The sequence below is a fragment of the Amblyomma mixtum genome, chromosome 1 (assembly GCF_055824585.1).
Source record: "Amblyomma mixtum isolate Tamu chromosome 1, ASM5582458v1, whole genome shotgun sequence".
Lineage (NCBI taxonomy): Eukaryota > Metazoa > Arthropoda > Arachnida > Ixodida > Ixodidae > Amblyomma > Amblyomma mixtum.
In genome coordinates, this window is record NC_143012.1 from 25,413,206 (window position 1) to 25,438,963 (window position 25,758).

General features: G+C 50.9%; 1 protein-coding gene across 4 annotated transcripts in view; it reads left to right on the forward strand.

Annotated features, from left to right (window-relative positions):
- LOC149365783 (uncharacterized) overlaps positions 1–21,908 on the forward strand; it is a 139,356-nt gene extending 117,448 nt beyond the window's left edge. For 3 of the 4 annotated variants that reach the window (XM_089546060.1, XM_089546071.1, XM_089546078.1), the window contains 8 exons: positions 1,310–1,673; positions 5,831–5,938; positions 7,802–8,409; positions 8,668–9,145; positions 11,284–11,604; positions 13,195–14,247; positions 14,382–14,661; positions 16,105–21,908. In XM_089546060.1, coding sequence (XP_089402186.1) covers positions 1,310–1,673; positions 5,831–5,938; positions 7,802–8,409; positions 8,668–9,145; positions 11,284–11,604; positions 13,195–14,247; positions 14,382–14,661; positions 16,105–17,494 — 4,602 coding nt within the window. In that variant the 3' untranslated portion in view covers positions 17,495–21,908. The remainder of the gene's footprint in view (positions 1–1,309; positions 1,674–5,830; positions 5,939–7,801; positions 8,410–8,667; positions 9,146–11,283; positions 11,605–13,194; positions 14,248–14,381; positions 14,662–16,104) is intronic. The other variant, XM_089546067.1, reaches the window with a different exon arrangement.
- The last annotated feature ends 3,850 nt before the right edge of the window (positions 21,909–25,758 follow it).

The following is a 25,758-nucleotide window of genomic DNA, read 5'->3' on the forward strand; positions in this document are numbered from 1 at the left end:
AAACTGCTAATGTGTCAAGTGCCAACAGTGGCACATGGAGTGGTGCAAGTAACATTTCATTGGTGTGCTGCTGGCTCTGAGCACATGTGCTTTATCGCATGTGCTCAGAGGTCGACTTATACATGATCAGCTCATACGCTGCAATGTACTATCAACAATGAATGAAACGCGAACAAGAAAACTGAGGAAGCAACACAAATACACCAACATATTAGCTCCTAGAGAGCAAATACAAGCGAGGTCGATTAACACTTCTGTAGAAGAGTCTTCACGCTTCCGAAATGACATTACTCTCCGCTTGTATAGAGCTTCCCGTCCCTAAAAATTTGTTACTTCGGTGTGCGTGGCTGAATTGTCTTGTTCGCGTTTCATTTCTTGCTGGTAGTACAGTGTAGTGTGTGTTATGACCTTTGAATTCCAAAGATAAGGATGCGCTGCAGTGCGGCCTTGGCTGCCGTTATTTCTTTCCATTGTATTGTCATTATCTTCTTAGTGGCTATTAGCTGGTGCTGACTTGTCCTGCTGGTATTGTGGTGTGTCTCGGGAAGAGGGGGTGTTATTATCAAAGGGATCGAGGTACGCTCCCCCGGTAGCGCTCACCCCTCGCACACATCAGGTGTGATTTTGCTTTGGCTTGGCCTTGGCAGGGACATCTTCCGTAGAGCAGTGGGAATGGAGTGGCGGCGTCCCCTTTCGCACCTTTCACAACCACGCATGGCCGTGCCGATCTTCCCTAGCCTGCCATGCGTGCACCCGTGTGCATGTTGGTTGTCTGACACAGTGCAAGGAAGAGTGTTTTTTTTAAAAAATAATCCCAGGTAATGAATTAGAACTGTGCAAATAGGGGATATTCAAAATTCCGCAAGTGCGCTTTCCCGCATAACAATGTTGCCCCCAACAAGATGGCTGACCATGCGTTTCCAGCTGAAACAAAGCAAGAAAGACTGGTTTTTTGTTTGATTCTTCCAAAATACGTTTCTCACATTCTATCCACACCTTTAGCGCCTGTCCTGTAGCCCACGTAGTTCATTTATAGGGAAGTCGGCCATCTTGTCTGGGGCAACATAGTTATGTGGGAAAGCGCACTTGCGGAATTCTGAATATCCCCTATTATGCGAGTGAATACAGTACTTGAATTTAGTCATTTTCTTGAGGTTTCGTGTGTTCGTGCGTTTTCTAGTCTGAGCATTAGGCTGGGAGGGAACAAGACGAAGAAGTGTAGGGCTCCTCGGCTCCTTATGAAAGCTGATGTCCCGCACAGGTCTCTCAGGTGGGCGTGACACCACCCGGTATGTGTGTGTGCATGCAGGCATTGAAGCGCGAGGAGCGTGACCTGGCGACAGAAAACCGTTGGCTTCTGGAGCGGGAGCGGAGCGAGGTCCTCGCCCTCCCTCCCAAGTCCAGCGCCGACATGAAGTGCAACGGGGCGCCCTCGGTGGACAAGGCGGCCACCGAGCCGCAGCCCGCGGCCGCGGCCGACGAGTGCGGCCCCAAGGCCACGCCGGCCAAGGAGGCCGTGCCACCGCCCTCCTGTCCCGAGGCCGCCGGGGCGGGCAACATGGGCCGGCCGCCCGGCACCCCAGTGTCCGCAGCGGACGTTGCGGCGTCCGGCGGGGTTCTCGTCAACGGGGGCGGGAACCTGCCGTCAGTCACTGGCCCACCCTTGCCTGACAGTAAGGGAAACCTCACTTCAGCGACCCGAGGAATAGTAGGACAGTGGAATCTTGATGATACGGGTATCACAGTTGCGAAAAGTATTTGTGTAAACAAAAAATTGAAGGCGGCGGGATCATACCCCGGCCGCGGCTGCCAAATTTTGGCAGAAGCTATGGGGCAGAAACGTGGAGGCTAACAAAGAGGGTTCAGCTTAAGTTAAGAACAACGCAGCGAGCTATGGAAAGGAAAATGATAGGTGTAACGTTAAGAGATCTAAAGCGGGCGGAGTGGGTGAGGGAACAAACGCGGGTTAATGACATCTTAGTTGAAATCAAGAGGAAGAAATGGGCTTGGGCAGGGCATGTAATGCGAAGGCAAGATAACCGCTGGTCCTTAAGGGTAACGGAGTGGATTCCAAGAGAAAGCAAACGTAGCAGGGGACGGCAGAAAGTTAGGTGGGCGGATGAGATTAAGAAGTTTGCGGGGATACAGTGGCGGCAACTGACAAAGGACAGGGTTAATTGGAGAGACATGGGAGAGGCCTTTGCCCTGCAGTGGGTGTAGTCAGGCTGATGATGATGATGAAATGCAAGAACATCTGTGTGCTATGTGATTTCAGTGCACAGGTGATCTGAATTGAGCTCTTAGGGATGTTAAATTCCATGTACCAATAGCTCAAGATGAGCAAAATTCATTTACGAAACACAAGAAATGCATTCACACAAACCTGTTAACAGCTTGTGTGATTCAGTTGCTGATATAGTCCCTTCTCATTGCTCACGGTGCATAGTGTGCGACTGCAAGTTGGCGGGGTGAGGGCTACATTTAGTGGCCGCGGATGCGGCTCCTGTCGTGGTGCAGGAGAGCGTTTGGAACTCCAAAAGTTCCACTCATTAGCTGGATAACCGCACCATTGTGTTGTCCCACTTAAATTTAAATCAGCTGTGTTCATATCATGAAGATTCTGCTGTACTCCTCGTGTTGGACGCACAAAAGAACCAGATTATACAGTCAAATCTCGATATAACGAATTTCAAGGGACCACCGAAAATCATTCGTTATTTTGAAATATCGTTAAAGTGAAAATCACGCAGAGTAGCACCAATAATTAGAGATCACCTACCTCAGCTCTACAGTAGCGGGTACGCTGGGAAATAGTCATTTCCGGCCAATAAATACACACGGTTGAACACATAGCATTTATTTGAAAAAATCGGTGATCTTTTTCTGCTTCGTGGAGCACAAACGGTGCAAGACAAACGACTCGACGTCGTCGACTTTCTTGTGTACCGCTTCGGGCACACTGGCGGAAGCTCCAAGGAAGACGCGCACCTTCCCAATGGCACTCAAGACATCGGAGCTTGAGACGTAGTCGTCCGGGCGATCAGCGATCTCCGCCTCCACGTCGTCGTCGTCACTGCCATCCTCCGGCTCGCGAACGCTGCTCACGATGTCCTCGGTTGTGAGCTCCGCCGCCGTCCACGCAGCCGCGTCGCACTCGACGTAATCGTCAAATGTCACCGAAGGGTCTATGGAGAGCTTTTCTTGCGCCTCCTCCCACAACTCGCTTGTGTTGTCATCGCCTTCGCATTCACGATCTTGCGGATGGGCTGGCGTCTTCAGTAAACCTGCCTTCCTCCAGCAGTTCCGAATGGTGATAGGACTGACCTTCCACCACGACCCGGTGAGCATCTCCGCGGCCTGCTTGACGTTTATTGCGGTTGGCTGGTTCATTCGAAGGTTAATCAGCAGCCGTTGAACTAGGCGCCTTCGAAATTCTGCCTTCACGCTCTTGATTATCCCCTGATCCAGAGGTTGGAGTAGTGAAGTACAATTCGGGGGCAGGAGCTCGAGGCGCACATTCATCAAGCGAATGTTGACAAGATGTGCCGAGCAGTTGTCAACAATCATCAGGATTTTCCTGCCTTCCTTCTTCATTTCGCTGTCGACCTTGAGGAGCCACTCAGTGAATATATCGCGCGTCATCCAAGCACGGCTGTTGGCTCGGTAGTCACACGGCAGCGACACTACATTCTTCATGCAACGAGGTTTTAAAGATTTCCCGATGACGAGAGGCCTGAGCTTCTTCGTGCCAGTTGCATTACAGGCAAACAGCACGGAAATGCGAACCTTCGATTTCTTCCCGCCTTTGCACTTCATTCCCTTAAAATGCATCGTTTTCTCCGGGAGGAGCTGATAGAAGCACGCGGTCTCATCGGCGTTAAAAATATCATCCTCGGAGTAAGACTGCACGATTTCTTGAAAGTGGCCGTTCGTCCACGCAGCGGCACCCTCCGCGTCCGCTGCTTTTTCTTCTCCGGAGGCCGTCTGCCAGGTGATCCCGCTTCTCTGACGAAAACGGTAGAGCCACCCGGCACTTGCTTCAAAACCAGAGACTTCAAGCGCTGCGGCGAATTCCCGCGCTTTTTCCTGTAGCATTGGCCCCGACACTGGCACACCTTGCAATCGGGCATCCTTAAACCATGTCAGCACTGCTTGATCCACGTTCTGAAAATTCCCCAGCCGCAGCCGTTTCCTGCTTGGAGCAAGCTGAGACCTCCGGTGAAGCTCAACTATTTTCGCACGATCCTTCAAGATGGTCGCAATGGTCGACGGCGCCACTCCAAGCTCCTTGCTTATGTCGATCTGCCTTTTCCCGGCATCAATATCCCGAAGAATGGCGACTTTATCCTGCAGCGAAAACTGCTTTCGCTTCTTTTTGGTGGGCACCGCAGAATTCATCGTCGTCCGAGGGGCAGAGTGATCGCGCGGCAGCCGAATATCAACACGTCCTCAACAAACAGAGAAACAACGGCACGAGCGCACCGCAGGCTCAGATTAGTGCGCAAGAAAAAGCAGGCCTAGGTACGCACGCAACCCGCCTGCACGTTTGGATTTGGATTTGGCTAGTTTCCCCGGACGCGGCCTCCGAGATTGGCTACTGCCGGAGCTGATCGCGGAGGCCACGCATTGTATTGCTCGCATCCCGTGATCGGTTCCGAACTTGCCGCTTCCCTTTCTGCGGTGGATGCAAATTCGTAGTAATGAGGTGGCAACTTGAGTGACAGCGATAAAATTGCAGTCGTTATTCTGAATTATTCGGTATTTTGAAATTCGTAGTACTGAAAAATTTTTACATTGAAAGCATAGGCCTTCGGAAGGGGATTTTCGAAATGTTCGTAATTCTGAAAAAATCGTTAATCTGGGGTTCGCTGTACCGAGATTTGACTGTATTTATTTTCTTCTGGTTGGCGTGTGCCATGGTCATGGGGAGGTGAGCTGTCGAGTACTGCGAGCAGGGGAAGCGGTAGAGGTGCACACACACATGCGTTGCTAGGGAGAAAAACAAAGGATTGGAACGTTTGATCCAGAGTTCTACATTTGCTGCACTCAAGTCCATTTACTATACAAGAAAAAAGGAGTGGGTGCTGGGAGTACAGTGGGCAGTTGCCTCCCTAGCACAGCATGGCAAGGTGAATAGTGCGAGGGGTTAAAGGTGCACTGAAGAGGAATCTGAACTCGTCTTTTTGCCGCGGGAACTCAATCTACACGTTCCTAGCATTCTTAGAAACTGCGACTTATTGCCCTGTGTGGCCGATTTCCCTAATTAAATCGAATTAACGTCCGGCTCCCGCCCCTTTTTTTTTTAATTCTGCCTCGTACGGTGGGCGGAGTCAACCAACGCGTGGAGTGCCTTTCACCCAGTCCCGTGGCGGCTTGCCGCCCTGCCATCGGCGGAGTAATACGTAGTAGTCCGTAGTAGCAAATAGTCCGCGCGTATTTTTATTTCTGCGGGCTTATTTTGCGGTTACATTATCTGCGAATGAAACTATTTATTCATGGAAACCTAAAAAACAAAATAAAGCGAAAGCAAAGCCTCCACGGAGCTGGCTGAAAGGAACTTCACGCGTTGGTCGACTCCACCCATCGTACGAGGAAAAGGGTCAGAATTAAAGAAAAAAAGGGCGGGAGCCGGACGTTAATTCGATTTCATTAGGGAAATCGGCCATACAGGGCAATAAGTCGCAGTTTCTAAGAATGCTAGGAACGTGTAGATCGATCGAGCTCCCGCGGCAAAAAGACAAGTTCAGAATCCTCTTCAGTGCACCTTTAAGAGTTGATCACGTACGTGTGCTTGTCTTCACTTGGCTGTATGCTTTGCACTTCAATGCAGTCTTCCTGCCGTTCCCAGGTGCAGCACCAATGTCCATTCTGGGCGATAATCCAGGGGACATGGTGCCCAGTAGCAAGGAGAACCCTGGAGCCATGTCTGTGCAGCCGCGTGAGTCCCTGCAGTCTCTTCACGTCTGTTATGTACACGTGCCAGTGACAACAAGTGGACTAAAGCACACCTTGAAAGAAATGTGAAAGGACATGGACTTGACGCTTTAGGCGCGACTTCCAGCAGAGCTAGGTGTAGGCCATGGTGTAAGCGCTGTGCTTGTGCTAAGACAAAACGAAATGGAAACGGGCCGTCATGTTTACATCATGTATCGTCGTTTCTTGTAAAAGTTACCGATGGCACCTACTTCAGTTTTGGAGGGTGTGCCACGCTGCAGTAGGGGTTGAACAGTATGCATGTGTTTCGTTCCATTTCTTGCTTTTCATGGACCCAGCCTCCTTCAGTGTTTGCCATTCTCAGATGCACAGAACATTGCAGTTATACCTTTTGCTTCATGCTGATGGTTGTGGTGTGAGGTAGGCTAAGGCAGGTATTGTTGCAAAACTGCATGTGCTGACAAGAACTGTTTTATCTTCTTCGCGTGAGGCTTGTTTTGTTTTGTCACTATACTCCATCTGACAAGTTGTTTTAGCAGTGTTGCGAAGGCTGCAGTGACCTGAGCCAATTAGAATAGAGTGCACTGCAAAACGTGTTTCAGTGCACCCCTCATCCTGCGATTGGTGGCTCCATCCCTGGAAAGGAAAGAGCACTAGTATTGAGCTGCTGCGTCCAGCAGACTCTGCTGACTTATTGGATGCCGTGGTTACTAATGGTGGCACACCACTTAGCAGCAGGCCTCCGCAACGCTGTGCACATGCAGACTTTTTCTGCTAATTGAACCAGTGAATGAAACGCTTGCTGTACTTTCAGTACGTCATCCTAAGCTGCCTCTTCAATTATTGCGATAATTGTTTGAAAAATAGTCGCTACACTGCGAAAATATTTCACGGACTACCGTGTGCATATACTCGCGTTGTGGACCCACTAGCATAATGAACTCACCCCCCACTTTTGCCGTTCAGAATTTATTTTGCTTCAAACAGTTAGCTTTCTGTAGCTCACCACTCAGTTTTTGCGCTGTCGGCAGCGCAGCAGACCTTGGCAGTGTGCCAGGACGCTGCATGCAGATAACATGATGGCGTGTTTGTTGATCTTTTGAGGAGAGCTCCTGGGATGGGGTGGTGTGCTCGGTGAACTTGGCAGAGCTCCAAGACTTTGTGCGCCCTTAGCAGAATGGTTTGCTTGCTCGATGCGCAGCTTTGTGCCACTGAATAGTTGGAAAGCTGGCAGCCGCTTAAGCACTGGAGAGGAGTATGGCAGCTAAAGCCCCAATGCTGTAAAACATCCTCTGCACTGAAATGCTATGAAGGAAGCTCTTCAGACCTCCAAGCGATTTGGCAAACTCCAGATCAGGAGCGAAAATTTTTGATCCCTCACCACAGCTAAGGCTTAAACATTCGCATCACACACTTTTAACCGCCTTGCACGTTTCTTTAATCACCTGTAAAAACATGCACCTGACCTTCAGAGCCAGTGTTTAGCATGTTCACTTTATCTCACCGCAGTTGGCTGCTGCAGCTGCAAAATCATTGAATCGTGCTTTGGTACAGCAAACACTTTTTGAAGCGAATGGTGCTAAACACTGGCGACATGAATGTGTCTTACTGCATGCTTTTCTTGATGATGGATGCACGAAAGAAAGGGCGGGCAGGCAACACATTGTATGAAATTTAAGGCTATCGCCGATAAATCTGTTGAAAACTTTCTTTCCTGCATAGAGAACCCTCCCCCAAGTTGGTGTCAACTTTTCTGGGAGAAACGTGGGATTGGATGAGAGAGCTCATCCAATCCCACGTTTGAGCCTTTCAGTTTTTGTCGTCCATGGTTTTTTGCATTGCGCCATTTTCCCTTCATCCTCTGCAGCCTCCGATGCTGTGGTAGCAGCAGCAGCAGGTGGTCCCATGCTGCCGACACTGCCCACGCAGCAGCAGCAGCAACAGCAGCCCATGGGGGGACCGCACCACCAGTTACCACCGCACCCTCACCACCATGCGGGTGGCACCCTCACCATGGGCGGGGGCCCCATTGGGAGCCTCCATGCACCCCACGGTGGCCCCGGTGGGATGTCCCCTCACTTAGGCCCTCACCAGCAGCATGCGCCTCATCCCGGCGGCATGCCGTGCGCGGGGCACATGGCCGGCGGCAACGTGGCCGTTGGAGGAGGAGCGGGCGGTCCCATGGGACCCGGCATGGGGGGCCCGCAGGTGCTGCCGGGAAGCATGGCAGGCATGCACAGGCCACCTTCGGGAGCACCCATGCCCACTGGCGGGGGCGCGGCGAGCTGCCCCATGCCCCCACAGGGCGCTGGCGGCGGCGGCGGTCTGGAGGCTCAGTACATGCAGCAGCAGAGCCAGATCTTCGTCTTCACGACGGGCCTGGCCAACCAGGCGGCCGAGGCGGTGCTCACGGGCCAGTGCCCCAGCATCATCGCCTACCACTGCGCCCAGCCGGGAACCAAGCGCTTCCTGGAGGTGGGTGTGGGCTGCTGTGTGGGAATAGTGTCTGTCCCGCTCCGCAAGAAAATACGGAAATCTGGCACGCCCCTAAGGCATGCTTTGTTATACAGGAGAAGCTTGGTGATAGTGATTTTTTGGGAGCACACGTAATATTCATGCATCCAGAATTTGTATGATCCAAAACAAGCCAGTTTAATTATGAAAGCAAAGAAGATAAAATTAAAGTTTGAATTAATGAGAGTCTAAGGCAGTCCCTCTTTTTTTTTCATGCAGAAGCATCCGCTCAAGATCCAGCAGTTCAGCAAGCAAAACCCAGCTGCCTGGCTCAACAGCTTGGCACAGATGAAGCAGCGTGGCGCTGCGGCCATGCCGGGCGCCATGGGTCCCGGGGGCGGGCCCCTCAAGGGACCGCAGGCGTTCGGTCCCGGGTTCTGCGGCCCGCCCCACGCGTGCGGGCCGCCGCATCCCGGAGGCGGAGCAGCTGGGGCCGGTGGCTGGCAGCCGCAGGACACATGGGGCGGTGCCCCCTACGGCCCGGCGGGCATGGCGCCGCAGAGGGGTCCGGCGCCCGCCGGCAGCCGGGGTCCCGCTCCCCAGCAGGCAGGGGCTGGATCCCATCACCCGTCGCACCAGGGTTGTGGTCCACCCAATGGCGGCTGCTTCCCGACGGGTGCAGGAGCGTATCCAGGCATGGGAGGTGGAGGAGGTCCCCCGGGTGGCTGCGGTGGCAATCCGGCCCAGATGGGTGCTGGTGAGTGGCATGCCTTTCGTGTTTGCGCCAGGTGTAAACCTCTTGCTTCAAATAGCGTATCGGGCAGAGTAGTGTTGCAGCACTCGTTGAAGCTGTGTCGACGACCTGCAAAAGCTGCCACTGGAAATGGGGGAGTCGACCTTCATGCAGAGTTGACGTATTTGTGGGTGTGACCTCTGACTGCTGTTTTGAATTGCGACTGCATCACGCAGTGAGTGCTTCTAAGCGACGACTACATGAACACCAGCTGGGCGTACGCTACTGCTCGCCTCACACCCAGCTCCACCCCACATCAGGCGTCTGAAAGAGGCACCCATCTCCATGTGCCTTGTTCAGGAGAGCAAGCTGCCGGGCTAGTTGGTGAAGCATGTTAAATAGAATTCAGCGCAAAAAAACAGACAAGGGACGAAGTAAGGGACACAGAGACGTTCACAAGTGCTGTGTCCCTTACATCGTCCCTTGTCTGTTTTTTTTTGCGCTGAATTCTATTTAACATGTGCCTTGTGCTAGCTTCCTCTTGTGCCCGCGCCATCGTGCTTAATTTGCAAATTTCACGCGCAAAACAGCAGCTGCGGTACCTGCAGTGAGCTCAAATCTGTTCCACGGAATCCCGATTAGAGAGATTCAGCGTAGCGTGATCCGCGACCACTTCCGTCTTTTGCCTCAAGCATGTGTAGACCGTCCCCGGCATATGTGCTGGAGCATAGGCACGCGGCACGCAGTTGGGGATTTCTTTGGTTGTGCGCACGCTTGCAGTGCGATCTTGAGGAAGTTGCACTGAACCGAAGACACACGAAACAAGAGTTCCGCAATCATTGTTCGCTGGAAACGAATACATTGAGATTTCAAATGCTAAGCATTCGGATCGATTCAAATATCGAGTACTTTACTTTACTGTTCGGCGGAATAATCAAAATTATAGAATATCCACATGGGCCTACTTCTCAGTTAAAAATCTTCTACGGCATTTCTAACGGTTGGTTGGTTGGTTTATGGGGTTTAACGTCCCAAAGCGACTCAGGCTATGAGAGACGCCGTAGTGGAGGGCTCCGGATATTTTGTCCACCTGGGGTTCTTTAACGTGCACTGACATCGCACAGTACACGGGCGTCTAGAATTTCGCCTCCAAAGAAATTCAACCGCCGCGGCCGGGATCGAATCCGCGTCTTTCGGGTCAGCATCCGAGCACCATGACCACTGAGCCACCGCAGCGGCGCGTTTCTAACGAAAAACTGTTGCGGAACCAGGTATACCTTGGTTACGTGTTCTGTTGTGGTAATAAAAAGAATTGGGTACTCAAATTTCAGTTGTCTGTCCCTTTAAAGGGGCTGCGAAACACTGCTTGGGGGGATACCGGCTATACTTCAGGTGGATTCTTTATGTCACACAGATGCTGACTCAAAAAGAATTACAGGAATCGATGCACAGGAACGGGAGTTTATTCAGTGAAGAAATTTCAAAATACAAGCAAACAAAACGCTGCCCTCAACTCGATTTAGCGGGGCTTCCCACTCCTATTTCGTTCTCCCGATGACGGCACCTGGCGCAACCAATCAAAACAGCCTGCCAGAGCACGTCGCGGAAGTTTCCACTCCACGGTTGCCTGCTCTCTGTAACTTGTTCTTGCTGAGACTGGCAGCGTCATTTCCATGCCAGAGCCCCTGGTGGTGTATTTTTATTTTACTTGCTTTGCAGGGCTTTTATCTAAGACAAACAAGTTGTTTTTGTTGATCTAATATAAAACACAGACAGGTGACAAAATGTTCTCAAGGCTCCTGGGGGTAGAACCAAGACGTCTCTGAAGATGCCCCCAAACCGCAGGAAAAACCATTAGTGTAAATAAAGTTTTCCCTTCCTTCTCAATTTATTCACACAATTTGCAGTATATTTACTGTTTGTAAAATCATCAAGCTCACGCCAGGTGATGTCATATCCGCTGCTGAAACCCGCCACTGTGTGGGGACACCATCAGAGCCATGAATTGGTTTTTGGGAGGGCATTAAAAATTAAAAAACGGAATATACGCGGTATTACCGACGCTAATAGCACCATTTTAACTTACTGTATGCGATCAACAGGCAAAATAGTCAACTAAGATAGTGTTCCTGGGCCCCTTTAAGTTGAGAGTGGCTGTGCAGGTGTCAAGGTGCCCGACGAGAACCTGACGCCCCAGCAGAGGCAGCACCGCGAGGAGCAGCTAGCCATGATCCGCAAGATGCACCAGCTGCTCTTCCCTGACCAGCACGGAACGGGCAATGCCACTGGGCCGCCCAGCCAGCAGCAGCAGCAGCAGCCGGGTCCACCCCAGCAGCAACCTCAGGGAGGGGCACCCAACCGACCCCGGGGGGGACCCGACCAGTTCGGGCCCTGTGGAGGAGACCACCAGCACGAGGGGGGTGCACACCCATCCATGCAGCACCAGCAACACCAACAGCACCAGCAGCAGCACTTTGGGACAGGTATGTATGTGCCATATGTATGTCATGCATTGTCGCATATACCGTATTTTCCGATGTATAAGACGCGGCTTTTTTTTTCAAAAATCTTGCTGGTGCGTCCTGTACAAGGGTGCGTCTTATGTGCGAATTTTTCTTTTTTTTTTTGCGAGTTCACCGATTACTCAGGAGCTTTTTTCACCGAAAAAATATCACTACCAATAACAAGGTCGTAACACGGTTAATACTTTAATACCAGGACAGCCATGCGCGACATTTTAGGTGACCTTTATCATGAAACGCCGGGGATGACGACTTCCAGGATCACAAACGCGCGGCCGTTTTGGAGGCCCCAAGCAAAAGTAATGAGAAACGCCAAAAGATGGCGACATTCGCGCTTCTCGCCATTGTTAAAACAAGCCAAGACAAGCCGGTGTTCTTTTTTAGTCACCATTTGCAACTTTGTTTGCTCCGTGTGCGTAGTGCGTGTTTCAGCTGAGCTGCCTCCAGAAATGTCTGAAGCTTTGATAGCGCATCTGAAGATGAAGACTTCGAAGGTTTCAAGTAGAAATAAAATGCTGTTACCGACATACGGGGAGCTCTTTCGTTTTTTCTTTCTTTTTTACTAAAACGTGGGCGGGTATGGCATGAGTGTTGCCTTTTTCGAACACTTAGCGTTGCTTAAGAATTGCTCACAGGTACGGTGCATTTCGCGATAGTCGCGCGAGCGTGTTTAATTAAGCCTCACTAGGTAAACTGGGGTGCGTCTTATACACGGGTGCGTCCTATATACGAACTTTTTCAATGACAGCTTGCATATATGGCGGGTGCGTCTTATACAAAGGTGCGTCTTATACACCGGAAAATACGGTAAGTTTACCCTCCTTTTTTTTCCCACTAAAATTGCCGTACAATAATATGCGGGTTGGTTGACCTGCAGTGCGAAGACAGCGAGAGGTGCAGGCCTATATGAGTGTGTGGCTGTCACCATCTACTATGAAAGATTCTTAAGCCAACTGCAGTGAAATTTTTCCCCCTGTTAAAAAGACAAACTTTTCTAGCACAGTACAATCTCGATTATACAACTTTCAGGGGACTGCGTGAAACTGTCATATAGTGCGACCGCCGGCGTGAGTGAAATGGGTAAAGGTGTGCAATTCACTTTTCTTTGCTAGAACTGATTTGCAAACGAGTTACTGACTCTTTTTTAACACCACTTGCTAACCTGTCACAACCACATGCGGTTACGCAGCCGTGCTGAACTTCCGATGCCTGCCCAGCATGCACTCATGTGCATGCTGGTGTGCTTGCGTAGCAGGGAAGTGAAAAATATGCGACTAAAGTTGATTTTTTTAAATCAGTGTAATAAATTATGGACCACAAATTATGTTCGGGCGCAAATTATTCGAGGAAATATGGTAATTCGAACTGGCGGCTCGTAAAGGCCAACACCCTTGTAGCTGTATGGCGTCGGACACTACTTCAACCGATAGAATACCTCACACTATCGCTTGATCACTGAGGAAGGTCGAATATTGTTTTTCTGTGCGAGAGCAGTGTGAAAGCTGTGTTGGACCTTCAGGCACCTGAGACAGATGATTGATGTTCTCGCAGGACACCAAGGAGCAATGATGGGTCACCCCCCAGCTGACTGGCAACAACAGCAGCAAGCTGGCATGCCCACCCAGAAGCCGTACCTCGAAGACAGGCGTCGCAAGGGGGCCGCCACTGCCTCCCAGGCACAGGGCCACTTCCCGGCCTGTGGCACTGAATTCTCGGCCTCGGGCTCGCCAATTCCCAGCGGCTACATTGCACGGCCCGGCTCCTGCCCCAACCCGAACTTCAACAATGGCACCACGGGACCTGGTGGCGCTGGCGGTGCTGCTACAGCCAACAGACCAAGCTCCTGTGCCGGCTTCAACTCGCCTGGTTCCTTCTCCAATCCACCGACGCCATCGGGCTTTCCTGGTGCGCCGGGCGCCAGTCCAGCGGCAGCATCCAGCTTCGCTGCAGCGCCGGGTGCCAGCCCTGGCATGGTCTTTAGTCCTGGAGCAGCGGCGCAGCAGCAGACACCTGCTGGAGGTGCGGGCAATGCTTTCGCCAGTAGGCAGACTGGCCAGTGTGGGGGAGGGGGACCATTCACGGGCGCCCCACCCTGCGGAAGTCCAGCCCTCCAGCCATTTTCACCGTCAGTCCGTGGGTCCTCGGGATCGAGTCCGCCAAACTACGGTGCAAGTGGCGGTGGCAACGCAAGCCCAGGCACTGTCCCACCTCCGGCAAGAAGTCCGGCATCCGGAGCAAGTCCCCGACTCCAGCAAGGACCACCCCCACCCTACGGTGCACGAGGCCCGCTGGCGCCCAGTCCCCACCCACCACCATCGCCGTCACCGCGACTGGGGACAGCATCACCAGCCGACCCCACAGCACGGCAGTTCTCTCATCCCACTGGCGGCCGGCTGGCCAATCCGAGTCCAGGAAGTGTGCAGACGACACCCCTGAGCTCGCCAAAGCCCTGCCGCGGAGGCCCGCACACACCGACAACACCCGGCGGTGGCAGTGCCGTGCCGAGCCCTTCGTCCGCTGGAAGCTCACGGAAAAGATCTGCTACACCTCTTACGCAAGATGCGCCAGAGTTTGTGAGTGGCATCAACACATCTACAGCAGGAGGTGAGTAGCCCAGCCGCTTACTGTTTGCACTGTCAGCTAAGAATGGTACTGCTTGCAAGTAGAAAACGCCCTTGGCAGCGATTCTTAGCAGGCTAGCAGAGCTGACCGGTCCTTCCTTGATGTGGTTGCTGCAGGTCTTGGCCACCCTGGCGGAGTGGGTGGTGGTGGCAAGGAGCCCGGCCTGATGCCCGTGCCCTCGCCGCAGCAGATCCAGTACCTGGGCTCCCTGGAGAGCCAGGAGCTCACTATCCAGAAGCAGGCCAACCTGGGGGTGCCCGAGGGCTCCCTGAGCGCACAAGCCCCGCCCCATGGGGGAAGCTCCATGGGGGGCCAGAACCCCATGGGAGGGGCAGCGACAACGCAGGGAGTCATGCCTCAGCAGGGCATGCTGCAGGGCATCGGCCACCCGTCAGAGTGAGTTGAGAGATGGGCATGCGTAACGTTTTGTGGTGATGGAATTCACAGCAGCTGTGCCGTTTCACTTGTGAAGGCAAAACCGCAGCAACCCTGGTGGTCGCTCCACAGGCCACAGACTGGAGGAGGGAGTAACTCTTCGCACTACAGTTACCGCAACTTTTCCCTCATTATAACCTCTTCATCGCAGTGCTAAGCACATTGGAACTCGAATGCCTCAGTGGGCCTTTTATACAGACGAGTCCCACTGCAACAAAATTCACAGAACCCGCGCAAAATTTCATTGAAGTGGACACTTCGTTGACGTGAAATCAGGCTGCAGTCAAACCCGAAGGTAATGAACTCGTATATAGCGAAATATGCTTTATATCGAACACTCTGAAGCTCTAGCATGTAAAATGTATTTTTTTGTACTGAACTACATGTTGGGCACATCGAACTTTGAGCGCCCGCGATCAGTCGCCAAACACCTGCCAACGCACTGCTATGCCGGCTCTGGGTAGTCTCAGGGTAACCATGTTGTGAAACCTGTGAAGGCTGCGGTATGCCTTCATCCTCCATGCTTTCTTAGCTTGTATTTGCAAGTCGTGCAGCTGTTCTGCTCTCTAGACTCCAGCCGTGCCTGGGTTGCTGCGCACTTGCTTTCTGGTGCTTCATCCTGCAAGATGACGATGAAACGACGGCAAGCCCTTCCCGGGAGCTTGCAATGAGCAAAAGCAAGAAAGCGACTGTTCAGCACACCGGCGCTAAGGAACATTGAGCTTTTCTTCCTGCCACCGAACACAACAGCGGTTGTATTGCGACTTGATCAAGGCATCATCCGTGTGTTCAACCTAGGCTACTGGAAGCATGTGGTTGAGTGGCCTTTAGAAGCTGCGGGTTAATGACGGGTTGAATGTTACTTTGCTGGCCACTGTCGAAATGATCAGTCGTGCCGGTGAAGTCATGACTCGAGAAGCTCGAGACCACCGGCTCGAGGTAACTGCTCCTATCGAGCTGGACTGTGTCACGAGGGCGTGGAAGCTGTGAGTGCGGTGCGCGCAGCGCAAGATGACAGCGATGCTGCCACGCTGTGGGAAAAACTCGCCGGTGTCCCAAACACTATGCCAACAGAATTTGTCTTTGAGGATTTTTTGACGGTTCACGACCGGGCAACTGTGATAGCGAACCCATTGGACTCGGAAATTGTTTCCAGTGTGCTGGTGTCGTGACGGAATATTTCAGAGCAATAAAATAAAGTAAGCTCACTACCAGACTGTCCCCAGTCACAGTATACTGCATGTTCAGTTGACTTTCGTTGGTTCGAACTTCAGTGAATTCGGATTGTTTTCCAGACTGCTGTATTAACAAAACTGCAGTTCTTCCTTTGAGCTTGTTCCAGCTGTGCTGGAACAAGCTAGCATCTGTGAACTGCGAGCCCTCAATCCGTCTCTGCCTTTGCAGTATCCCGCCTCTGGACATGGGCCCCAGCCTGGCCTCTGAGAATTCCCAGGGCTCATACCACTCCTCCTGCTCCTCCGGCATGGAAGGTGCTGCACCTCGGATGGGCCCTGCCATGCAGGACGGCACGGGCTCGCGTTTTCCGACGAGTCCTCCCTACGACACTCGATTCACAGGAGCTCCACATGAAGCGCCAGGCTTCGGTTACATGGACCCCCGGTGCAGGGGCGTTGGGCCCGAGCCGGACCCTTCGGACCCGTCCCAACAGGGCCGCTTCCCTGGACCTCACCACCAAGGCTTTCCCACCGGAGGCATGCCGCCGCACCAGGGGGCTGCATTTCCTGGGGCTTCCCAGGCGGGGCCGACAACAGGGGCGCGCGATTTCGGCGAGCCCATGATGGGTGCCACGGGCTTCCCACGGCCCGGTGGTTACGCTGGCGACGTGCCCCACTCGCCCCACATTCAGAGCCTGCAGAAGATGACGCCCCCTTTCGACGGCAGTGGCAAGGGTGAGGTGGCCGCGGACCCGCTCAACGGACCACACCGTGGAAGTCCCGGCTGTATGGTGCCCCTCGAACCGGCCTCAGCACAGTTTATGGCCGGTGGACCCATGATGCCCCACGGAAGGGGCGCTGCTGCCGCCCCCTACGCCGGAATGGCGCCTGCCCGCAACTCACCCGGGCCCCGCGCGCGAGGTCGCGGAGCTGCCGCGAGTTCGGCGGCGGCAGCAGCAGCCGCTGCAGCAGCTGCTAATTTTGGGGGCGGAGCCAACGTGCAAGTGAAGCTTGGCGCACCCAACACGATCCAATACCTTCCTGCGCGACCTCAGAACCCAGTGGCAGCGCCACCGCATCGAGCGCCGAGCCTGGACTTCCTCCAGCGTTTCACGACGCCGCTGACCAACCTGGACGCCAAGGTGCCCACACAGAACCTGCAGTACTTCCCTCCATCGGGCCCGCCCCAAAGGGCGGCTCCGGTCATGATGATGCGGGGCGGACCAGGTGGGGCCTACGCGGGCGGGCGTGGCCTGCCGCCCATGGACGCGTACGCAGCTGCCGCGGCGGCCGCCGCCGCTGGCGGTCCCAACGGACCTGCCCAGCATGGCATGCCGGTCGGGGCCATGTTCCAGGGAGGCAAGGGTCTGCGGCCGGCGTCTCCCGGGGGCACGGGTGGCGACGTGGTTTCGCAGCCCCTGCCCCCGACCGTGGGGCAGGCATTCAACTACAAGCAGGGCCCATTCTACGGACCGACGACTGCTGACCCCAACTACGCTGTGCAGTTCCACAACTTCCAGCAGCAGCTGTATGCCACCAACACACGGAGCCAGGGCACGACGGCGTCCGGGCCATCGGGTGCAACGGCGGCTGCCGCGGGGTTCTTTGGCCCAAAGTGACTTTTGACTGTTATCTCACCTCCCTGGGTGTGCTAACAAGAGCAAGATGGAAACTGGTCTCTCTCGCTGTCTTTCTCGGCAGTTGTGTGTTCTCTAAGCCCGAGTCTGTGCTGCGTGACTTTGTTTGCGCGTGCCACCACCAACAGTCGGGTCAAAGTTGGCAGGTGTGGGGGTCGGTGCTGGGGAGCTGTAGACACTGCGGGACAAAGGTGCTCAGGTCTCGTGGCTGCACGGTCCCCGTGCGCGTGTGACTGCAGCCAACTCTTTCTCTTGCTCAACAAGGCTCGGAGCGGCCATGGTGGAGCCCACGTGTTTTTGGCGCTGCTGGCTGGGGTCCCTGCGGCCCCTGCTTGGTGGGACCGATGTGATTACTCGACGAACCGTGCTGTTCTCATAGTGGCTGCTGGGAAGAAGAACCAGCACACAGATGTCCGTGCCATCTTTTGCGATAAGTGTTTGGCCCTTTTCTCAGTGGCTTTGGTGTTGAAGGGCCCCTCACTGGTTGTTGTTTTTTCTCGTTTTGTTGGCGGTTGTTCCTGGTACCGTGGTCTCCTCCTCTTTGTATTTTTTTTTTGTTTGCACATTTTACAAGGCTGGTGGAAAAAAGAAGAAAGGGAGGGGGGAGGTTTGGAACGAGAAGAAGAAAATTCAAGCCGGCAAAGGAGAGCCTCTCCTTGTCGCTTTTTACACAGCTAGAAGCCCCTGCTGGCTGCAGAACTGCTAGGGGTAACCGATGTCGCGGCCCATTTTTGAAACGAGACTTGCCCCCTGGTGGTCGCTCCGACAAGTTTGCATGATGGTTGTGCTTTTAAAAAGCAGCTCTAGCAGGCCGTGCGGAAAACGACTTGCAGCACACTTTCCGCATGACTGCTGCTCTCCTACCTTTTCGCATGAGGCAGCTTGCAAGCATTTTTTTTCTCTCTCTTTTGTTTCCGCCACCTACCCTCCCCAACTCCCGCTCGAGGTATGTTTATGAAGTGCCATGTTGGTGGCGATGTAAACCTGTCTCGTGAGAAAGACAAGTGCAGCTTGTTTCTTCGTTTCAGTGCCAACCAGTGTTGTGTTTGGAGAGAGCAAAAGAACTAATAGCCTGTGCCGATAGTCTACTACGCACAACTTTTTTTTTCATTTCGTCTTGGTCCACTGTAACAAAACGCCCCCCTTTAAGCCCTTTGGACAGCACAAGTTCTTTTTCCCCCCAGCCAACCTTACCCATTCTTTGCTTTCCCACGCAATTCGAAGGGGAGTGATTTTTCTGCTCAATTTTATAGTGCAACCAAGAGGAGAATGAGGAACAAAAAAAAAAAGAAAGAAATGAGAATGGAATGAAAATACAAGATACGTCACTCATCGCGTCAGCCATATCCTAAGTTATTTATCATGAAGAAAGGTCTCCGTCGTCGTCGTCGTCCTACTGTGGTGGTCCCCCTTTGTTTCTTGAGCCGTCTCTTTTTACTGCTTCGTTGTCTTCTAAGTCGAGGTGAGCCGAAGCGTGAAAGTACTGTGCTAGGTCGTTACTGAAAGCAAAGTTGTTGTTCTGTGTTCCTCACAAGTGAGATCCCGTCCATGAAGTAAGCAAAATAAAAAGCGAAACCAGCGCGGTCGTCTGGCCGTGGGAAAGAAGCAGAGAAGAACCTTGCGATATACGACTGCAGCTGTGTATGCAGTGCATCATACGTTCCCCCAACTCGTCCTCCACCCACCTTCTTACCCTGCACCACTGAGCCAAGTGTTTCCCATACAATGCAGCTAGAAGGACGTGCGTACCGCTTTTAAATGTTGAAATATACGGTGTGTGGGCTCAGTCTTGATATAGGTAGGGAGCTGGTGATGTAAAATAGGGAAGAAAAATAGGATAAGCTTGAATTACCTCCTTTTCCCTATGGCTGACGCAATCCTGTCGTGTCCGCTTATGCCTCTAAAGGGTGTCGTATTGGCAGGCAAGAAATGTTTAGATATTTTTTCTACATTAGGCATATGCTAATCTGATAGTAGTGACAGCGAAGTAGTCTTGAAATTTTATTGAATTTTATTATCAGTGCACTCACAGAGGGATTAGCAACTGTGGAGAGGAAGCTCTCTGTTAACTTAATGCAGTAAGCAGCCGGCAACTGCTTCAGTCGCTATCATTAATCCAGCGGCAGCGTTCGTTTGTAGCGTGCGACTTGCACTTCCCTCTAGCTGCATTGCTCGCCCCATCTCCCCACTCCATCCTTGTACATGATTGCTGTTGCATGGCTCTCCTTCCGACATTGCTGTTGCCCGACAGAATGTGTGATCTTTCCCCATGTTAGGTGCATTTTCATTGTTTTTAACCAATAAGGAAGGGGTTAGAGACGAGAAAGCGGGTGTCGTTCCATGGCTCACTTTAAACAAATAAACCTCACATGCAAGGAAAAATGCTCAACGGAAGAGAGCCCTTCTCCCTCCCTCCCGACACCCCTCTCCCCTGAGCTCACCTCTTCCCCTTTTTTTTCTCTCATGCAAACAGAATGTTCCCAGCGTTTTTCATCTCATTGTTGTACCTGTTTTTCTGACGCAATATGCATCGCTCGCATCGTTTGTGCTGCTTAAGTAGTTTCCGAACCGAAAGGGAGATGATCTCTCGAAATTTTCGGTATTTATGATAAGTGGAAATAGACACACTGTGAACTGCGCAGGTTCTGCCCCGCTGTTGGTTTAGGCGGCTGCAATGGAATTTTTTAGAGCAGCCTGTGCGCTAGTTGAATGGCCATTTTAATGTGCGCTGCATCGGTTACGGGATTTCTTATTTGCAGGTAATCAGTGCCGGCCGTAAAAAATTGTACGTTTGTCGAAACTGGGTGCTCTTTACGTTGAGTCGCGATTTCTCTAAGAAAGTGTTTGTTTCTTCCTCAGGTGACGTGCCAAGTGGTACACCAAGTAACTCAGTGCTTTTAATCAGTTGTAAAGTGCATTGCTGCGCAGCTTATAACTGCCAGTTAATGACAGAAAGTGTATCTGGTGCTTTCAATGGCTGCTATTTACGACGTCACCCCTTTGCAGCTCAGCAAGTGACTTAGATTTGCACAAGAAAGGTGAAGCTTATTCATTATCGTCATTCTTTACCTCAATTGCCAGATCAGCCTCAATGGTTTATTACAAAGGTTGGAAATTTTAACGAGATAGACTTTGTCTTCAGCAGGTCGTCAGTCATTCAGGTGCATCGCATATCCTTCTTTCTGATCATCCAGCCATTTCTTTTTAGGTTCCCATTTCTGCAAACAACAAAAGTACTGCATCATAACTTCATTTTCTTCAACTCTCCCAGCCCTTTGATCTCCAATAACCCTGTTCTGTTGTTTCTTTCCCTCATTTTTTTTTTTTTGTCAGTCGCTTTCGTCTTCATCAAGCAACAGGGTAGCGTCACTGCGTGACGAGAAAAAAAAAAAAAAGACGCGTCGTCCCGCCGCTCTCGCAACTTCCGGCAAAGTGAGGAGGGAAGCCACACGTGACGACCTTCGCACCTTTGTTTTTTTTGCGACGTGTCTTTTTGCAGCCGTGTGCCAAATCTAGATTTCTCCTTGAGGTGCTCCTTTTTTTTTCTTTCCAATAATTTTTTTTCGTTCTTAATTTCCTGTATCCACGACTAACGTGACACCGTCGTCCACCGCTTCGTACGTAAACATTTTGGTGGGCGGGGTTGTTTCTTTTTTTTTTTTTTCTGGAAGAGTGTGCGAGAGAGGTAACCAATGTTGCCATGCGATACTGAGAGAGGGGGCCCATTGTAGCGCGCTGTTCGCTTCAATTGCTTTTTTTAGAAGAGAAGCAATAAAAGGAGTTCGCGACGGGGGAATTTTTCGGGATGACACACACACAGCCGGGGGAGAATTTTACCTCATACGCGGACGGGCGAACACCGCAAGCGCGCGAGGAAAATAATTTATGCTTTTCAGCGCCGCGTACACACAGCTTTTTAAGGCTTCTGTATTTTTTTTTTTCCATTCCCACCCTGTACAAATTGTAAGCAGATGGTTCATGTGCGTGTGTGTGTGCCGTTGTCATGTACAGCTGTGCCTACGTGTATGTTTCTTCTCGTGTCGTCCAAGTCACTTTTCACTGCTTGGTGTGTGTGTATCTTGTTAAAAAAAAAAAAACGCGCCATGTTGGTGGAGCTCACGTCATCGCGGCAACCCGAGCTCTTCTCCGGGGCATACTTTCTTTTAACCTTTCAAATCGTTCTTCTGGAGAAAAAAAAAATTTTTTTTCAAGCTGTTAACTTTTTTTTTTTTTTGAGAAAGTGTGATATGCTTGCTGCGTATGCTTGGAAAGAAAAAAAAAGTGTATAAAGATGTGTGCATGGAAGCCTGTCAGAAATGTTGAGTTGCTCTTTTTTTTTCTGGTATGCATGTGCCACGTCATGATGAAGAGGAGTAATAATAAAAGTTTTTTTTTTTGCAGACATTTCTTGTGTAGCCTCCATAGAGTAGCGGTGTGTTCACATGGCCTTCGTCATTGTGATCGTGATTGTGAAGCACTTGACAACAAGAGACATCAAAAGTAAGCAATGCTGTTATGACATGAATGACATGAACGCAGAATCTACTAGGCATAATCTGTGCATTTCAGGTGAGCCTTTCAGTGCCACATTAGCGCTAAAAGATACACCTCTGACAGTAGCCATTAGGGACTGTGGCCCATTTACTTTTGACACAAATACTTTTCGGAGCGTGTTCTTTGTAACAGCACCTAAATCACAGTTCAAGTATCAGCTACAGTCCAGATTTTGTGTGAAAACCTGCTGGATAACCTTTCTTTATCCTCTTGTTGATTGTAGCTTTGTAATCCTTAGGATAAGGAACTGTTTTGCAAGCGCCCATAATCACCTTTGCCTGGCTAAAAAAGCAGAAACAATTTTCACCTCAGTACTGAATTAATTCTTCCTGCTGCATGAAACAAGCTCTGTTAAAGAGTGGCTTTGTATGCGATGGAAAACAAATTTTTTAAAATAATTTTTTTTTTTTGCATGGCCTCCTTTAATGGCCACACAACCAGGGGCCCAATATGCACTTCACTTCCTACGGTAGAATTCTCATTTAAAAGGTTCCATTCTACTGAGTCTGGGTATTTAGGTTTGAGAAGAAAAATTCAGGGGGGGGGGGCACTTTGTTGACCTAAAGTTTGGTTTGGTTTGGTTTATGGGGTTTAACGTCCCAAAGCGACTAAGGCTATGAGAGACGCCGTAGTGGAGGGCCCCGGAAATTTCGACCACCTGGGGTTCTTTAACGTGCACTGACATCGCACAGTACACGGGCCTCTAGAATTTCTCCTCCAAAGAAATTCTAGCCGCCGCGGCCGGGATCGAACCCGCGTCTTTTGGGTCAGCAGCCGAGCACCATAGCCGCTGAGCCACCGCGGCGGCTGTTGACCTAAAGTGCGGTGAGGGGAAAGCCTTTAGCGTGGTGTTGCTGCATGTGTCACTGATATGTGGTTAAGATGTTAATTAAGTACACAATTGTTTATGAATCTTAAATGCTGGAGACACTGGAGGGCGTTTGGGAGGCATCCGTCTGATTCGACGCCTTTCTGCAAACACTCTCCAGCGTCCTAGACAAGGAGAACTACATACCGTATTGTGCGTTTTTATCGTAGAGACTTTCAAAAATTTTCCCGCCTCAACCGCTCGATCGTTTGCGGTGAAACTGCACACAGAGTTTGCGCAATACGGTAACTTTTGTATCGTAGCAAGTTTTACAACGGTACTTACTTATTTGAGCCCTGCATGATGCGAAATCGTAGTTGTCTGCGTAGAGATAGTCGAAACAAAACTCGCAGACGCCGTTTTTTCTCTGAAAGGCGGCAGTGGCGCCATCTGTTTTCAGCAGTGAAAAGCGTCACGACAAAGTGCCGCGGCGATTTTGCAAATAATATCACCTGAAATGTAAATCCTTGTTAAATCAGTTGTTCTGATATCTTTTTTCGCTCAGTTAGCCGAAAAAACGGCATATTCAAAGGGCACGCGTACAGTGTAGGCACGCGCTTCATGCAACGCTCACCTCGGCTACCTCGGCGCCTTGTCGTCTTGTCGTGACGCTTTTCACTGCTGAAAACAGATGGCACCACTGCCGCCCTTCAGCGAAAAAACGGCGTCTGCGGGTTTTGGTTCGACGATCTCTACGCAGACAACTACGATTTCGCATTATGCACGGCTCAACTAAGTAAGTACCGTTGTAAAACTTGCTACGATACGAAAGTTACCATATTGTGCAAGCTCTGTGCGCAGTTTCACCGCAAACGATCGAGCGGTTGAGGCGGGAAAATTTTTGAAAGTCTTTACAATAAAAACGCACAATACGGTATGTGTTGGCAGGAAGTAGCGTAGCCATTGGCACGCTCGGCTGCGGAACGGAAGGATGGTGGCTTGAATCCCATCATGCACAAAGATTTTTTTCTGGTGTGACTAGAAAAAACGTGACAACTCTGCGGACAACCTTTTGTGGACAATGATGAGGCATTAAAGGCTTTCGCCTTAAAAACGTTGCGCACCTTAACTCTGAAATATGATGGGTCACGAACTAGCTTGCTGCCTGATCCGCCATGTTCACAAGATGCTGCGCCCTATGGGGAGTGCGCAAATATTCCTGTGCTGCTCAGAACAAACACTTTAATGATGCAGATGTGATCAGCTTCTATAAGACGCTGACTGTGCCTGCATAGTGGCAAGTGCATGCAGAGCTCTCTAATCATACCAGTTGTGAAACTCCCCTTTGAAAAGTGGCTAGTCCCAGTAGCCACTTCCCGGGTGCTTACAGATGGCGGTGCCATCTAGTAGTGGCCACTAAAAGCTGTTGCCACATAACGCCATTGTCTTATGAAAAGTTTTTGCTTGTTTTGCCTCTGAATTTATCTCTCAGACTGTTATATCTATGGATTTTCGTTACTGCATCTGTTTCACTATTTTTTGTAGCTAGATGATTGTGTGTTTATTAACAGTCTCAAAGTTTACAACTTTACAACACAGTTTACAACATAGTTTACTTTACTGACCGCAGGTGGCGCTGCAATTTGTAAACACCTTAATTTTGGCTACCTCGTACCGCCGGTTTTCGATACATGGACCCTGTGGGAAGTTTCGATACTGGTATTATCAGAGAACACCAAGTACATGCTTAGCTTAGCTGGCGCCACCTGCTGCTTGCACTTTTCGCCAGTATGAACTATTCATGCGGTTTATTTTCAACCAGTAGAGTTTGGGAGAGGCGTGCCTGCACGGAGCTGCTAAGGCAAATCCTAAGTCGCTGCACACAGCACAACAGTTTGTCCTCCTTTTTAAGTATTTAGGGCAACAACAAATGCTGGCTTACAGTCACTTCATGCGAGTGGGCTGTGGTATGCCTACAGTGGTATAAATTTGTCCGAGCTAGTAGATCCAGCAAACCAAGGTGCTGGTTCGTGTACCGATGGATTCTTTCGAAGGTCGCTAAACAATTCAAATCATTTATGCATGTTGGACACTGAAAGTTGTAGCGTTCTGCCAAATGTTGCCTACTCGTCACTTTCGCCTGTCTTTACCTTTCAAGTCCCCACTTTATCACAGAGTTTCTTGCTTTCCCAACAATGGATGTCGTAACATTTGCGACATATTATAAATGTGGCATATATGGAAGAACAGAAATAAGACATCAGGTTTTGGCTCTTGCTCTTTAAAACTAAAAAAAGATACACAGAGTATGACAATTTATTTCATAAGTAGATGAGAAGACGAACACCATTGCTGCAGGGTATTGGATGCTGCTAGCAATCAAACAACACTGACAATGACTAGAATGTCCTTTGGCACAAACAGTTGTTTTTTGACACTTAAAGGGACAGTGAGGAGAGCACTATCAATATTTTTTATAGCAAAATCCGATAGTTCGGCAAGTCATGGCTTTGTTGCCACTTGGGCGGCAGCGAAAGATCCATTTATTTCTAAAAAATTTGGATTCAAAGTTCAAAAAGCTTTTCCCACTGCTCTGATTCAAACTTGGGATTCTCCTATGACGACACAGGACCAAGTGACGTGAAACATGACGTGACCATGACGTAACGCAGACTCCGTGATTTCTGGCGGCCAGCACTGCGGCCTAGCAGCAGCCAAAACGAAAGCTACCGCCGGCCGCGCGTTGAAAGCGTCTATCAGCTATTGCGGCCGTCGCTAGAGTCGCTTCGATTACGTTTGCACTGGCATTTTGCCAGCGTTACGATGGATCTCGTTCTTGAAGTCGTCAACGAAGTTCTCGCAAATATACCGTGTACCATGTTAC